The 17,927-nt window shown below is 40.7% G+C and overlaps 1 protein-coding gene across 1 annotated transcript in view; it reads left to right on the top strand.

The window, feature by feature from the left end:
- Positions 1 to 17,927, top strand: part of spock2 (SPARC (osteonectin), cwcv and kazal like domains proteoglycan 2) — a 39,205-nt gene that overhangs the window by 10,433 nt on the left and 10,845 nt on the right. The window contains exons 2-4 of the mRNA XM_061789386.1: positions 8,682 to 8,727; positions 16,069 to 16,183; positions 16,294 to 16,399. Of these exons, the coding sequence (XP_061645370.1) occupies positions 8,682 to 8,727; positions 16,069 to 16,183; positions 16,294 to 16,399 (267 nt within the window). The remainder of the gene's footprint in view (positions 1 to 8,681; positions 8,728 to 16,068; positions 16,184 to 16,293; positions 16,400 to 17,927) is intronic.

Genomic DNA, 17,927 nt, shown 5'->3' with positions numbered 1-17,927 from the left:
ATAGCATTCGTTTTGTTCTCAGTCCTACCTCACAGGTGCCAGAAAGCTCTGCCTACGAGCACTTCTCACGCTTGACGTCTCCCAAATGACCTGCTTCTGCTTCTAGGACACCTGAATACTGCAACATGCTGCAAACAGGCCACTTACTGTCAAGAAATACACTCCATAATAGCCCATTTAAGGGATCCGTCGAGTGAAAATCCACAGCAAATGAATAGACCTTGTTTTTCACAACATGATGTGTTTTCTTGTTCTTGAGCCTATGCAGCTTTTCATTTTGAACTTGGAGAAAAAAAAAGAGTTGCAAATGACAGCACGAGTCCTTACGTTTTGTTGGAACAGCATTAAACCAGATTTTTATGGTAATGTTATTAAACATTAAACTGTCAACAACCAACAAACAACTGTCCTCCTCCTTGCAACTCGCATCGAGCCAACAAGTGAAGGTTCTTAGCGTTTTGTACCAGGTTCTCTGGTCCACAATGACAGATTTATTTACTGTATAGGTAATAAGTAGGATCCTTTACCACGCTTTGCAGCTGTGAAAGTTCGTAGCGCAAGCCTGTAAGGATCGAATGTTGTCAGAGAGATGGTTGTTAGGTACAGTATATAGTAGTGGAAGCTGCTTGATTGGCTGGTACATAGGCTGATCTTTCAGTCAATTGGTTGCTTGGCTGACCGGTTAGGTTGGCAGTTGGTAAATGTGTTAGGTGGTCCGTTGGTGGTTAATTGATTTATTGGTCAGTCAGTTGGCAGTCAGTCGATCGTCATATAGTCAAGTGATCTCTCGGGTTGGCTGTTTGGTTATTTGGTCAGGTGGTCACTTGTTGGTTTGGGCATTTCAGTCCATTCAGGTGGTTTGTTGGTTAGTTGTTTTGTTTGGTTAGTCTGTCAGAGAGACTCTCCGTCTGTCAGTTGGTTGGTTAGTTTGTCAGACAATTGGTTTGTTGGTCAGTCATTGAATCAGGTGGTGTCTCGCTGGTCGTTTGAATGATACAGTATGCTGAGTAGTCATTTGCTTTGGTCCGCCAGGGGAGAGTCAGTTAGTTGCTCCTTTAGTCGGGTGGCCTCTTGATCAGTCATTTGGTTAGTTTGGTGGTTGGTCAGTCCCTTGGTCATGTCTCTTGGTTGGTTGGTGATTTGGTTATTCAGGCTGCAGGTCTCTTGTAGCCATTTGATCTGTTGGTTGGCCAGTCATCCTGTCCAGTGCGCTGTCGGCCGGTCGATTAGTTGGCCGGTGTGCTGCCGGTCGGTGATTCTGTTGGCTGGTTTGCTCTGCAGTCGGTAAACCGGTCAGTCCATTTATGTGCAGTGGTAAACATATTGGAAAAAAAAAAGAATATTTGAAAGTACCATTCATCTCCATATCTCAATTAGTCCATTGTGTAAAATTATTCTAAGCATGATGCTGTATAAAATACTATATTACAGTTCTTCCTCTGTAGTCATCATCCTTTTATTTGTTGAATAATTTGTAGTATGAAAGCTATAGCTGTACAGCTGCAGAATGTATTTATTTCCTTTCCTTTACTTTCTCCTTTTGTTGGACAAATCAGTGCAACCATTACACAAAGCAAGGTTTGAACTGAACAACAAAAACAAGTATACATCAATTGTTGAAAGTTCAAGTAAGAACAAAGCTGTGATTGAAAATTGTTGCTGCCAGAGATGAAATACACTCTTGCAGATACAATGTATGACTAAAAAAACCAAAGAAAATCAATACAAAACCCAGCAGGCTTGTAAAAAGTCAAACTTTTCACTGACCCCAAGTGGTGAAATGATCCCATATACTGTATCACTTTTGAGTCATTTCTGGGCATCCACATTTTATTCCTGTAATTCTAGATCACAGCTTTGTTCATTAATCTGGTTGTGGTTTCCAGCCCAAAAAAAAAAAGCTTCCCTCTGGGTTATGAGAAGCAAATTTGTCCCTTGCAATCCTTTGCAATCCATGTACTAAACAGACTTGCTTCTCATGCATTGTAGTCCAGTGAGAATAATAACAATTGTAAGCATAGCATGACAAAGTTGTTTCAGGGTTTTGTTTCGTCTCAGGTGTCTCGTGCGATCTTTAAACTGATGCTGGCGGCAACAGTGTGATCCTGAAGGAAGGTGGAAATGATAAGTAGCTTAATGTATGAAAGCGACATTCGATGTTTCGCTGCATTTCTTCAGATTGGATTCGTGTACTACAGCGCTATCTGGCCTAGTTTAAATCGGAACAGTGCTTCCTTGAGATTACTGCAGATAAGAAAAAAATAAAATAAAAAAAGTGAACGTGAGTATGCAGAAAAATCTTGTTTTTTTCCCCACACCGGATGTAAGAAGCTGATAAATAACTAAAATATTGATGTATGGAAAAAGGGAACTATGTACTATAACAAGGAAAAAAAGGTTGTTGCATTTGTTTTTGGCCTTTTTTTTTTTTTACCTGCTGTGAGGTGACAGAGGATGAGGGGACTTGAGTGAACAGCAGAAGGTGGAGGGCATGTGGTCCATCCTTGATGAGCTCTCCAGGGATGTTACAGGGGAAAAACAGGCCACTTTCTGTGCGGAGCTTCATTCTGCAGCAAAGGTGACGAATCAGACCCTCACAGTTTTAAATTCAGAAATTCTAGAGGACTATTATATTCGATCTACTTTTGAGTCTTTGATGTTTAAAATCTCACATTTTGCGGTTTCAATGTGGGAATTTAGTAGAAAGGGTACAAAATACATAAGCAATATTTGAAAAACAGGGACATGATACATGCAGTTTTAAAGCATTTATGATTAGGGTCAGTAGTATATACCGTACTATTTTATGTTTAGCATCTAACTGTGGGGGTCTGAAGTGCACAAGAATCTTAATTTTTACTCATATCACAAGACAAAAAAAAAAACGTCCTAGGAACAGGTCATATCTCAAAAAAACTCATATGTCAAGACACTCGTATTTCAAGGCAAGGACTGTATATAGTGATTGGGGGATAGATACAAACCGGTAAGCGACATACCAGCATCTTTCAACTGCCATTTACTAAACCCCACAGAAACAAATGGTATATGTGATTGATTATATCCATTGTAAAAAATATTAAATGTTTATGCTACACTGCTGCTTACTTGTGGCTCACAGCCACACACATCAGAGAAAGGATGGAGAAAACTAGGAGGAACAAAATCAAACGCACCCATTACGGAAAAATACTCAAAAACCTGCATGAGCTATAGGGATAGGTATAGGGAATATATAGGGGATAGTATAGGGAAGTATGGTTGAGCTCCATACAGTAATTTCACGAATGAATTCTTACTCTGTATGAATTATAAATGCAAGTTTGTTGTTTTTTAGACTATACTGTATCTGTCAGCCCTACATTGGGCTATTTTTCCTTCAATTCAAAATCCAAAATTGCCCAATTATGACTTTTGCCTCGCTCCTTTCTTCTGAAAGTATCTTCATCACCTAAAATTGTGTCACAAGAAAAGTATTTATCTGTGCCGGAAAATGGCTGACAAGTCACATTAGGTGTTCCAGTGCGTCTTGTTGCTCTGCGTTTGTCGGTGATGAATGCAGATACAGTATCATACGTGACTAAAGGTCAGAGCCTGAATGTTATTACGGCGTCCTTTTGTGACGAGGCAGTCGTGCTGTCACAGCAAGTGCCCCCCCCCCCGGGAGATTTGACGCCGAGTGCGTCCGACAGCCGACATTTGCCGAGAAGCAGCCGTCAGTCACCGGCGCATCCTGACAGACGCAAGTACTCGCACATTCTTTCAAACCCTTTTCTTTTATGCCAGCCACCCAGCAGTTGTCGAAAGCTCTTTCTTTGACACAGTTCCTCTTGACTTGTGCTCAATTCTACAAGGGGACAGCAGGCTCCGCGGCTTATATATAAGAGGGACAGGAAGCTGTCAATCAGGCGGCCATGTTGGGATGCGGAGAGAGAACTTCCATGCTCTGTTTAACAGGAGCAAGGTAGATCACAGCGATTCTGTCCTGGATATGTCAGTTATTTTCCCCCTCAACTCACTCTTTGATCACAATGTGGGTTTGTGAGATGTATTTTAGGTTGTGTTCACATTTCTCAGAATCGATTTGGCTAAAGGGGACATATTTAGCAAAATTGACATTTTATTATTTGTAAACAAATAATGGCGTGTCTGGGCTTTAAAATGAATTCAGAGGTTTGTTTCAAAATACATTGCTGAAAACGTGCAAAGACTAAGAACTCAATTGGGGGGATATAGTGTTAAACAGTTTTGGGGATTTTTGGGTGTGGCTAAAAAGGCGCCACGTGACGCTCTTTGGAGTCTGGCATGAGTCACCCCTGCCCCACTATATAAGCACTTCAACGCTTTTGTTCAGTTTCGCAGTTATCCGGCACAATTGCGACTTGTAGATAGCAAGCTTGCTATGCCTACACCTAAAAAAATGCATCTTCTGTTCGGCTACTCCCCTGACGTGGCCACTTTAGAGCGCCTCGTTGTCAGCTGTGAGTGCGCATACGTCATGCAGAGAAAGGCAGAATAGCGAGATGGGGGTATTTTTTTCCAACTTGACAGCCAACGTGTCAAGTTGTCACATAGAGAAGGCGGAAGAGGAAGTTTTTTTGTTTGCTCCAACATGACGCCCAATGTTTGGACAGGGGCTTTACGTTGGCGTGGCCGCTTTGGAATGCCTTATTGTTTCCGTCCCACGATGACCGGCGGATATACGTATTCCAGTGACGGAAGGCTTTAAGAGGATATATTTTTACAGCTCAAACATGTATTTATGTGTAGGCATAAGATTTTTCCAGTTTGTGAAAGTGGTATTTGATTGACAGTTGAGTGGGCCGTCATTTTAGCACATTCAGCGGTGACGCCCCCAGCATCTGAGAGCAGAGAGAATGGCTTGAATTTTCATCCCACACCAAGTTCCTATGCCCATGACTTGATCAGCTAGGCTGGGCAAAGAATCAGTCTTTTTCAAGTGTCCGGCCTCCATTGTTTGAAACACTGTCATGCGGAAACACCCCCACGGGTGTGACGATCCTGCTATTATGTCAAAGCCAAAAGGTAAGCAGAGCTGCGTTGAGTTTTGGTTGCACCCAGCGGCAACTCAAGAGATCCCGCCCAGCCAGGGAGATGAGGAGAGCCAGCACGCGAAGCCCCTGTAGTGTCAAAGGTCCCGCTCCGTCCCACTCGTCATGTTAGCTGTATATGAGGCGGAGTATAGAGTCGCTTACTTGCTTGCAGTGTACTACGATTCTTGATCCTTGGGATATTTTGACAAAAGCATATCAAAGCTATGATAAGACGCTTGGGAATTGTTTAGAAGTGTGAAATGTCCACATTGTGTGACGAAACAGACAGAATCGCAACAGAGCCAATTTCAGAATAATCTAAATGACAGTGGGCGTCCACCTCACATTGTTGTCATGGAAACAGTGAGTGAAAATCTAGCGATTGCGATACTGGTGCTTAGGAAAGTGTGGTCACGTTCACCTTGATATGCCAGGGTTGCAATAAGAGCCGGAGGTGAGTCACGTTACGTTTACACACACAATTGGCATTAGCTTTCGCCAGATTACATGACCACAGCAAATCTGTCCACGTGGATGACTCCCATGTGGACATTTTCTCTTTTGCATTTAAGGCTGAGGATTTAACCGTGTTTCACTGTGTCTTCCAATTGGTCCGATCGGGAAACAGACTCACTGTGTGAAATGATTTCTCTACATTTCTGACACCGCTTGATAGCTGTCACAGCTCGTCTTTCGTCTTTGTTTCACTCCCGCTGCGAGATGTACGAGCACCGTTTTTTTAATCATTGCTTTCCTTCCTCTGAGACGACCAAAATCATACAGTGTTGTAATGGAAATTTACCAAAACAGGCTGCTACATGTGATCACGTAGTCATAGATTTAGACTCTAGACATGGTGAAACAGCATGTGGCTCATTTGCTCGGCTTGTTTTGAAAACTTTGCTCCAAGTACAGTGGTGACCTGACTTACGAGCTTTTCGAGATACAAGACGATATTTTTTTTCTTTGACTTGCGTGCAAAAATTTGAGATACGAGTGCTGTTTGGTGGCAGAGAGCTCAACTCAGTTCACTTCACTTGACTTGCAGTAGTGGAGTCAAACTCTTAGTTTGTCTGCATGACTTTATTATATTGCTGCCTGATGGCCAAGCTGCGCACACTGGAAGGAGCTACAGAGGCTACAATATGTACAGTATTTTGTGTACATAATGAATAAATATGTTATATAATAATCATAATAATAATAAACAAAGACTTGGTGTTTATTGCAGTAGTATAGAAAATATTAGCATAACAAGTCAGGTCCTTTAGAATGCAGTATGCCATAACCCTGCATTTCAACATACTCACTAGGATTGGAGTCCCAGGAGTGTGTGTGTGTGTGTGTGTGTGTGTGTGTGTGTGTTTCTCCCTCTGCACACACTCACGCACCTTCTGAAGTCATTGATTTCCAGTCGTGTCCGTGCAGCGGGGCATTTTCCTCACTAGTCTTGGCAGGAGCACAAATAGGGTTTACTGAATAATTCAGGTCGTGAGTCATCAATTGAGGAGATGCGGTAAACACGGGATTAATGGTTAGGTTGTATACTACAAACTACAAAAGCCCGACAATTACTCACCACCCAAATGGAGTATCGAGTTCATTCCACAGGCACATGTTGGCTTCCTGGCAAGGAATCTTGTTGTCAATGACGATGTCGACGGGCAAGCCGCGCGGGCGGGAGATGTTTTGCTGCTCAAGTGGAGGGTTTTGACAGTGATGAAAATATTTACATGCGTACGATTACACTGTGGATGTCAAAGAAGAACTTCTCGGAGATTTTTGGCACCTTCTTGCAGTGTTTAAATGTTTAAAGCTGTGATAAAGTCTCACAGAGGCATGATAAATATCTTATGAATAGGCTCAAGAAGATTTGTATCCGGGCTGCTTGTCGAGGACTATTGAAATATTAGATATTATCAGTGAGATATCTCATCCAGAATTATGAAATTAAACAAGAGTTGAGTGTTTTTATGTGGTATACAGTTTATTCAGCCACAAAAAAAAATTTTTTTTTTTTGTACAGCGGTACCTTGACTTACGAGTAACCTGACTTGGGAGTTTTTAAGGATACGAGTCGTCGCTCGGCCAATACTTTGCTTTGACTTGTGAGCAAAAGTTTGAGATACGAGCAATAAATGGTGGCAGTGAACTTTAAAAGCAACAATTCTTCAAAAAAGAGGCCAAGTTCAAGCTATTGCCACTCCTCGTTGAAGTTTACTGTCAAACTAAACATAAAACATATAGAATTACAAGTTGCCTGATTCACCAAATTACATTACTTCGCCTTACAAAAGCCCACTAGCTTAATGCTAACACATGATGAAAACGCCATTGACAATGAAACCACCATTGCTATCGTGGTAGTTATAAACATTTAAACAACTTATCTGAGCACAAACAGTAGTAACACATGCCGTGTGGTCACGGAGCAAATTTAACTCGGAAGTCAAGTTACACTCAAACAATTGTTTTTTTTTTTGCTGGTTTACTGAGTGCAACTGCTAAAAAAAAAAGCCACCATGTGGCCAAAGTAAATATGGTGAAACTGTTATTATGCTGTGTGCTTTATTTTGAAGGTCTGACTTTTGACAGGATATGTTACGTTGATTTTTCCTGTTTCCGATCAGACCAGGAGGGTTATTGCCTTGAGTTGTTAATAAAAGCTTGCCTTACCATCTGTTGAATCCCTTTTGACACAACTTACGAAATGCTTTGGATGAACACGCATCGATTCTGGCAAACTAAATGGTCAAGTCACGTTTTTTTTTTGGGGTATGAAAATGAAGCGAATATATGAAAATTACGACAAAATTTAGACAAAAAAAAGTTGAAAACTGAATCATACTGAAGCATAAGAATATTTTTTTATTGCTTTTTCATACTCTACAGCTCTGCAAACCTTTTTTTACAGTAAACAAAATTAATAAAATAAAATACTGTTTGTGGTAGTGGCTCTTTAAACTGTAGCTACTTTAACCAGACACTTCATCGGCACAACTGCACCCTACAATGAAATCAATGCAAGATATGCGTTAAACAACAGCTTTTCCTGCCTCTACAACCATAATAGTAAACATATTTTATATACATAATATCCATCCATCCATTTTCTGCATAATTAATATATAGTCTTAGATGGTAATTTCTGAAGCAAATGCATCTATTTGTAGCTTTAAAACATCAGTATGTATGATGCTCAGTGATTATTTTTCACTAATTTCCAGTTTTTCTCTCCTTTTGCTGTCATTTCCTCAGGAAGTGGAGGTCAGTTCTTATAAGTGTTAATATACTGTATATTCACAGTGTGTACTGTATGTCTTTATCGATGCATGGCCTCAACTTCATATTCAAATTCCAAGCACTGCAAAGCACTTGAATAGCAGCAGGCCCTCTGCGCCATATGTCTGGTGTACAGGTAAACAGCGAGACATTAGTCTGACTCATTTCCATACAGATGTACTCATTTTACGTACAGGTCTCGCCGTGCTCATCATCATGCTTTCAAGACAAAATGCACACATTATAATCAGCATGAGATGCTAATAGCACTTCTTACTTAAAACGTGCATTCATTGTCTGCAGTTCTTCAGCGTCTCACTGATTCTTTTGTATTTCTTTGTGCAGGATGATTATGTGCGCAACTGGGATGAGAATCAAGGCTCAAGTGACAGTGAGTCTTCTTTTCTCTTGTTTCATCATCTGTTGAAATGTAGAAATTATTAATACTATGGTTTGTTAAAAAAAACATGATCATTGTTTAACATACATGTATACAGGTGCATCTCAATTAAAATAGAATATCCTGGAAAACCCAATTTATTTTAGTTGTTCAATTCAAGTGAAGTATTTCATTATTCTGATGATTATAGCTTACAGCTAATGAAAACCCAAAATTCACCATCTCGAGAAATGTGATTATTTTGCCTCATTTTCTTCATGACGCGATTAATCGACAATCTACTCCGCACAATCGACAGCATTCTTAATAAGCAAATCGAATATTTTGGCGAGCCCTATTGGAGACAGTAAGCAATTGAAGGTGCTAATTTACATTTACATGCTGTGTACATGTGTATTTCATGTGTTTTATGAAATTGCATTGTCCCCTTTCAAATAAACTGATTTTTTAAAAAAGAAAAAAAAAAGCTGTTTCAACTGGCTGATATTACATCCAAATGTGACATGATACACTCATAATAACAAGAATCTCAATAACTTGATCGAAATAGAATGTCGTATGGCAGAATCCATGACCCTCAGTTGAACCAGACCCACACGCGTCACTTGTGTATTGTATTGCGCAGCCTTGTGTGTGTGTGTGTGTGTGTGTGTGTGGGGGGGTCAACCACTGCTGTCTCCTCTCACAGCAGAAAAAATGAGGTTGAGTGACTGTTTGATCTGCTCCAGCAGATCTAAAGCGCCTCCCCAAGGAGATGCTCAACATTGCCCCTGCTTCAACCCATCTTTTCTATTTCTTTTTCTTTTTTTTTTTTGCATGTAATTTTTTTGTAGCCTACAACTCGTAAAGACTGGGTTTCTAGAATGTCCTTTCCTCACAGCTCAGCATTATCGAGCATGTAGCGACCTAAGTTATGACACCACAGTGGTGTCCTCACCGCTTACTGCTTGATTTTCAGCTTAAATGAAGTCGTATGAATGGCAGAGTCCATTAGCGCGGTGTCTGAAGGCTTAATGAAGGACTAATTATACCTTAAAGTCGAAGACCGGACAGGCAAGTAAAAGCACAGCAGAAAAGATATGCGAGACACGGGTGACAATTAGTAGGACTTAATTTAATGGAAGTCACTGTCATCCACAACTGTCACCCGCTTTGGTGAGATGAAAATTGCCCACTAAAACTTCATCAAAGAAGAGTTTGTGAACTGCGGAGAGCCACTTGAGCTCTGTTGCGAACCTAAACAGCAGCACAGAAACAGCCTGTGTTTTCTTCCGTGCCATACTTAAATTAATTTTGGGATGTAGTCTTTAAAAGTGCATTAACATGTTGTTGTTTTTTTTTAAAAGTATTTTGAAGCATGTATGGCAAAAAGTCTGCGTCTCTCCTCCGGTCTGCTCTTCTCATGTAGTTGAACAGAACTAGCACTATCCATCCATCAATTTTCTGAGCCGCTTCTCCTCACTAGGGTCGCGTGAGCGGTGAAGCCTATCCCAGCTATCATCGGGTGGGAGGTGGCGTACTCCCTGAACTGGTTGCCAGCCAATCGCAGGCACACATAAACAAACAACCTTTCGCACTCACATTCACAGCTACGGGCAATTTCGAGTCTTCAATTAACCTACCATGCATGTTTTTGGAATGTGGGAGGAAACCGGAGTGCCCGGAGAAAACCCACGCAGGGGAGAACATGCAAACTCCACACAGGCGGGGCCGGGATTGAACCCCGGTCCTCAGAACTGTGGTGAGGCAGACGCTCTAACCAGTCGACCGCCGTGCCGCCAGAACTAGCACTGGTCACTGGAAAAAGCAGTCACATGACACGCAGTTGGAGGAAACATGTTTTTCTATAGTTTTCTTTTATTATTATTATTATTATTACATTAGGTTTGATAGCACTGTGAGCTCATATGGCTGACCTGAGGGTCTACGGGGGTTGATAAGCAGATCAGCTAATGAAAAATGGCCAAGATTTATCAAGAAGCTTTTATAAATTACCATAAAAACCTTAAAATCAGTCCTGAAACACATAATGAGCCAAGGCTTTCTAATAGAGAACAACAAAAAAAAAAAGACAAAGTCACCTAAGTTGTCACAAAATCACCACAATGACCGGACAAGACTCTGGAGTCCTTCTTTTTCCTCCACTGAGCATTTTTGACCTGGTTTGACCAGAAGACGGACGTGTAGAACTTTGTCGACACTTTTTACACACATACACACACACGGAGAGTATGGAAACTTGCTTTGAGGCACTGCAGTAGCTACCTCCACTTGAGGCGACCTTAGTGCTGAGGGAGGGAGGGAGGGAGGGAGAGGTCAGCATAATTTGCACTGGCTTTCTCTAGTCAATTCATCAATGCAGCCAGTGGGTCTCTGCTCTGATTGAATTGCGTTGCTCTGGTCAGTGCTGCGGGAGAGCAATAATTTGGATTTGTAAGAACAAACAACCGCACACACGCTCACAATTGCAGGCACGTGCACTCGAATGTTTGAACGAGTTTGTTTTTTTTTTAACCCCAACAGAAAATGGATGGATGAATGTTATCTCAAAACGAGAGGTCATCTTGAACGCTGCAATCAATCAATGACCTCATTTCAGTGGTCGACACCAGGAGATAAGACAAGGCCTGCGGGGTCAACTTTTTCATTCATTGCTTTAACGGACACTATCAGATTATTGGGTATAAATTCAACAATATGTTTATTATTGGGGCTGTCTTTTGCGGTGGTATAGAACTGAGTGGCGGGACTTAACTGATTTAATCCACCTCTTAATACCACCACTATCATGTCACAATTATAGAAACCATCAATACGATACAAATGACACTGCACGGTGTCCAGCTTTTCTGGAAAAGTCCGTCTTGAAAATGCAATGTTAAGTAAATTTTCTCCTCCTTTGTCAACTATTGCAGGCATAAAAAATGCAAATGTGAATGTGTACAGCTCGCTACGTGTTTTGTAAGTCTGAATTGGCTGTCATGAATATTGCTCTGACCAACCAATCAGAGGTTTCAGTATTGTCGGCCAGCACTACTGATTCTGAAGGCCCAGGGCAAATTATATTGACATGGCAGCAGATAGAGAGGCTCAAATCAGATTGGATCAAAAAATTATAACATCAACATACACAAACTGGAAGCAGTGCAGCCAAGAGAAAAGTTGCGAAATTAAGAGCATAGACTGTTAGGAATAAATTAATTTCCCGGAACAAATATTAGTCGGCGCTTTAAACCAGCTGAGAAGGCTTTCCAGCTTTCCCTATTGGCTCACCACTGAGTGCACTGCATGATACTGAGAGCTGTTCCTAATATTTTGACCTTCTTGTGTAAATAAATGCATCCATCCATTTTCCGTACCGCTTTTCCTCACTAGGGTCACGGGCTTGCTGAAGCCTATCCCAGCTATCTTCGGGCGAGAGGCTGGGTACACCCTGAACTGGTCGCCAGCCAATCGCAGGGCACATATAAACAAACAACCATTCGCTCTCACATTCACACCTACAGGCAATCTAGAGTTTTCAATCAACCTAACACGCATGTTTTTGGGATGTGGGAGGAAACCGGAGTGCCCGGAGAAAACCCACGCAGGCACGGGGAGAACATGCAAAAGCCACACAGGCGGGGTCGGGATTTGAACCCCAGTCCACAGAACTGTGAGGCAGATGTGCTAACCAGTCAAATACCGTGCCGCCGTGTAAATAAATGAGATGGCAAATTAGATATAGTACAGATGTACCTCATGTTTTGCCAGTGAGGATGTGTCCTCCATAGATTTGGCAGAATTTAAATTTAGTGTGTCCACACGTGAATGTACAACTGTCTTCAATTTATTTATAGATGACATTTTTGTTCTCAAAGAGCAACTTTTACGGTACAATCAATTTTAAATATTGTGGGGAAATTGGTTGTGAAAAAGTGAAACTCATAGATTCATAACAGACATGTTGAAATGTTTCATGTTTTCCTTTTTTTTTTTACAATTTTGGCAATGAAATCTTCCATCCATCCATCCATTTTCTGAGCCGCTTCTCCTCACTAGGGTCGCGGGGGTGCTGGAGCCTATCCCAGCTGTCATCGGGCAGGAGGCGGGGTACACCCTGAACTGGTTGCCAGCCAATCGCAGGGCACACAGGAACAAACAACCATTCGCACTCACAGTCATGCCTACGGGCAATTTAGAGTCTCCAATTCATGCATGTTTTTGGGATGTGGGAGGAAACCGGAGTGCCCGGAGAAAACCCACACAGGCACGGGGAGAACATGCAAACTCCACACAGGCGGGGACGGGGATTGAACCCCGCACCTCAGAACTGTGAGGCTGACGCTCTAACCAGTCGGCCACCGTGCCGCCGCAATGAAATCTTAAATTTTAATATTACATAAGAAACAATTAAAATATTTGTTTTCTATATGGGAATTAGGTTACAAATTGACCTTCTGAAAAGTGTTTTGCGATATGTTAATTCTGTATAATTTGTACTTCACTTTTGGAATTGAACTACTGAATTAAATGAATTTCTGTACAATATTGTAATTTATTGAGATGCACCTGTATAGGGTTATAAACAATTGGAGGATGCCCACTGACATATTTTGTGATCTTCTACTCCACACAGCATTTGTAGTTTTATAATTTTGTTGAAATTATTTTGTATATTTTATTTGTAATATACTGAATATTGTTTATATATATATATATATATATATATATATATATATATATATATATGTAACAACTTAATTAAACCAAATTAAATAAACATTTATTTAATTTGGTTAAATTAAGTTGTTAAATGAAATAAATAAACAAACTTTAAGTTTGAATACATTTTATGCACATTTGTTTTCATTTAACTATTTAGAAGATGTAAGACAGCATACAGGCTATTATTAATAACATTTTATTACAACAGGAATTATTGTACAGCATAACCTTATGCTAATAACGAAGCTAACTAGTTGACTCTAACTGGACGAGTTGTGGTATTAAGTGTTCTACTTCTTCCCACTCCTGTTGTACATTGTTATACATTGAGATGCATATCTTTAGTTGGGTGGATAGATAGATGAGTTGGAGAAGGATGCTGATGACATTTAAAATGTCAGATACTACAAGCGCAGTTACCTTGGCAACCATGAACTTTGATCGTAATAAGTGAGAGTGTGTGACAAATGCGTCCACATCCTTACAAGTGCAGGCAATTCGGCGTCACCTCCGAGATAAGCGTGATTATGTTAGAGTGTGCACGGATGATAAGAAGGTCCGTGATGAGGACCAATCTGCATGGCTAAACCTCATTTAAATCAGCATTGTATTGTACCAAAGCACCTAATTAAAGGCTTTCTATCAATTTGCGCATTAGGTTAATAGCATAGCAGAGACGGTTAGGTTAGGTAGGACGGCACAGGAAGCAGCATTGATGAGGGCGTCGTCACGAAATGAAGACAAAGGCTCGAAAACGGCCACGCTGACATGATTGCGCAGCGAGCCAGCGAGCGAGAGTTCTCGCAAACAAACCAGATTGAGCCACAAATCACAGTCAACCCAGGAATGACTCCCAGGACCGCCAAGAGCCTGTTGCTATGGAAACGTCATCATCGCCCATTGCTGCTTTAATCCGTGGAAGCCTGTTAAGTTAACGTGAGGCTCAGGCAGATACCTTATGCTCTCTGTACGCTCACAACACAGCAGTTGGCAAGCGCAGACATATTTATTTACTAATGTTTTCATTTTAAAATTTATCACGGCATGGATGCTAAAATAGTTGAATTTGTGGAAGAAACGCTAATAGTCAGACTTGTTATGGGCTCAGTTGAGACACTAGCTTGCAATAGCCAGTATTTTCCGCTTTTTCTTCCCCATGTCGCTGTTCTAGATAAACGTCACGAAAACGGAATGGGGGTCCGAAGTCGACTGTCAATTTTCTGCCTCTGCCTGTGGTACCTTGACTTAAAAGTCACCAGATTTATGAGTTTTTTTAGATACAACCCATCACTAGGCCAATTTTTTTGTCTTTAGTTGCAAGCAAAAATTTGAGTTGCGAGCGCTAGCGATGGTGGCAACGAATTTCACAACAAGCAGCAGTTGGGCAGATAATCAACAATTTTTAAAAAATCAAGCTGTTTATTGCCACTCCCAGTTGAAGTTTAATCGAAAACTTAACATAAAACAAAGACAATTACATGTATTTAAAATAACTACATAACCTTCCCTTAGGAAAGTCCGTTAGCTTAATGCTAACACACAACGCAAAACACCATACACGTCTTAACGAATAGCATCAACGCCACGGCATTATAACCTGTTAAGCAACGGCTATTTCAACACAAACGGTGCAGTAAAATGTAGAAAATGTAGACAAACTATAAATATACTCACAGGCATATCATCTTTATCCTCTGTGAAAAACGACAAATATTACTGCAGTTGATGGAGTAGTATGTCCATAATATATTATACTGCCCCCTGGTGTCCGAGTTGCACACACCAGAAGAAGCCACACAATTAATGCATGAAGTCATGATGTACAAAACTGTTTAAATTCCTTACATTTTATTTGATTTTGATATGAATGTTTTCATAAAGCACAATACTGTAGCGTGCTGTTTTTTTTTTATTATTAAACTTCACATACAAATTTGGGGGGTTGGCATTTTATGGGGTGCTGGAACAGATTAATGGCATTTTCGTTCATTCCAAAAGGTAAAGATGATTTGAGAGAGGAGTGTTTTGAGTTGCAAGCATGGTCATGGACCAAATTAAACTGTCACTGTACACTGTCTGCAGAAGGTGGCATCTTCTGCCTTTTTTCATATTACTGCTCTGTATGAACAGCACTGACTCAGAAATAGAGGAACAAAGCCTACCTAGCAATTTTCTGCCTTCTGAGTTAATATCAGAGGTCTCTTTGAAATGTGTAAATGCCACCATTTTCCTGCCTTTTTCCAAGTCACGATTCTGGATAAAAATCATGAGGACGGAGTGGAATTTTAAATCAACGCATCCATTTTCTACCTTGGGTAAAACCCCTTTTAACGCAGCCTATAAAAAACTGAATTTGTCTGCCTTTTTGATTTGTTGCTCTTCTATCTAAACATAACCATGGAGTAACACAGTAAATGTAGCATTTCAACCCACCTCTGCCTTTTATAGACCTTGGAGCACAGTCGTGCTAGACCAGAAATAGTCTCATCCCCCAATACTTATCAACCCCTAATTAATATGTACAATACATCCTGCTACTTTTGTCCATGTAGTGTAAATTTGTGACACAAAGGACATTGAGGATGAAGCAGAAACACCGCAGAACATATCTTATTGTTTTCATAGATGTGGACACCACCAAGGACCCCTGTCAAAAGGTTAAGTGCAGCAGGCACAAGGTGTGTATGGCCCAGGGCTACCAGAGAGCTGTGTGCATCAACCGCAAGAAGCTTGAGCACAGGTGAGTATGTGTGAATCCTGAAAATCTACAGGACGCATTCCGAAAGACACCACGGTGTAACAACAAGGCCGTAAGTCAGTAGCTCAGGGCTGCTTTTTTTTTTCCTGTAGACTCAAGCAGCCTGCTCTCAGGTCCTCTGATGGCAACTGTCAGCCATGTCCCATCTCCTCCACCGGGCCTGTGTGCGGATCTGACGGACACAACTACGCCTCAAGGGTATCCTGACACGTGACATTATACACACACACACACACACACGCAATAGTGACAGTGATTGGTGGTTTCCAGGTCAGTCATGCTGTACTGTTGTTGTCTTTTGGATTTCCATGTTGATTGGGTGATTCTTTTTGTGAGGCACATGGCCTAAATTTTGTCTTCCTTGCCCTTTAAAGTTTTAAAGCCAATTAAACCTAGAAAGCAATACATTTTCCAAACATGTACAGTGCTAAAATGTTCAATTTTTGCTTTATTTACCACAATATTGAGTCTCATTTAAGTCAATGGGAAAACATATATTCTCTTTGGTGTCAAGATGAGTGTCAATTGATTTATTCACTCGTTCAATTGACTTTAATGAAAAAAGTAGTAATTAATTCATGAGTAGACAGGTGACCTTAGTTAATTAAATATGTTGCCACTTGTTATTATGCAGTGGATTCTCTAAACCATAGGTGTCAAACTCAAGGCCAGATCCGCCCCAAATCATTTAATGTGGCCCTGTAAAACAAATCATGTGGGTCTACTTCATGTTTCTGGCTAAAAAAAAAAAAATATGGTGCAAAATCACAAATTGTCTAGAGCATTTTCTTCTTACTAACAAATTGAACAATAGTTGTGAATAAAAACATTTCTTGACTTCTGATTTCAAAACGAGTTATCCATCAATTTGTTGTACATATCACCGCTGTTAGACTGAAACCTTGTATGTCCAAATACTGTATAGTCAATTTCATATTTTTCCACAAATCCATACTATAGGTACAGACCTACCACCTTGTCAGTTACCTTTATGCATTATTAACCAATTAAACGTGTCGATAAAAAATTGAGAACATATGCAGTATAGTATAACCTCTCTTGAATACTTGAACTGTCTGAGAAGTGTTGTAAAACGTTGCCTCTTCCCTCACTCTGCGGGTGCCGTGCGCCATTATGTCGCCTCAAAATTGAAAGTCTGGATGTTTTTAGACAATAACGAGTGGAAATAGTTATGTTAGATACATTTGAGTAAGCTTGTTGTGTTAAAAATAGATGACTGTAATGCTTCGGTGCAGAAGGAACTGGTCAGTCACGAAGTAAATGCGTGCAGATTCATTTCCGCCTATCAAACTGCTCAGTTAGCGTATTTATTGCATCACCGATGGCTCTATTGAGAAAGAGTTTGGGAGGATGAAGTAACTACAGTCGTTTGCTTTTGAGATTAAAGACTTTTTCTGACTGGGGAGTTGGCGTGAGCGCAGACTTTGACGTGGACTCAAGCAGGAAGACGTTTGTTTTTTTCTGAAAAGTAATGATTTTGGAAATTCCGCCCGACAGCGACGATATGTAATAATATGATGAGGGGATTATTTATTAATGTGATTTCACAGTCATAACGGACCTCTGAGGGAAACTATAACTACAATTTGGCCTGCGCCAAGACACTGTCAGGCATTCATCACACTCATTGCACTGTGGGGACACTCATGGTGGGGGACAGAGTATGGAATTAGAAGGACCAATATGGGCTTGAAAGGGGTGTTTT

The sequence above is a fragment of the Phyllopteryx taeniolatus genome, chromosome 11 (assembly GCF_024500385.1).
Source record: "Phyllopteryx taeniolatus isolate TA_2022b chromosome 11, UOR_Ptae_1.2, whole genome shotgun sequence".
Classification (NCBI taxonomy): domain Eukaryota; kingdom Metazoa; phylum Chordata; class Actinopteri; order Syngnathiformes; family Syngnathidae; genus Phyllopteryx; species Phyllopteryx taeniolatus.
Note: the sequence above shows the minus strand (reverse complement) of the source record. Positions and strands in the feature narration are given on the sequence as shown.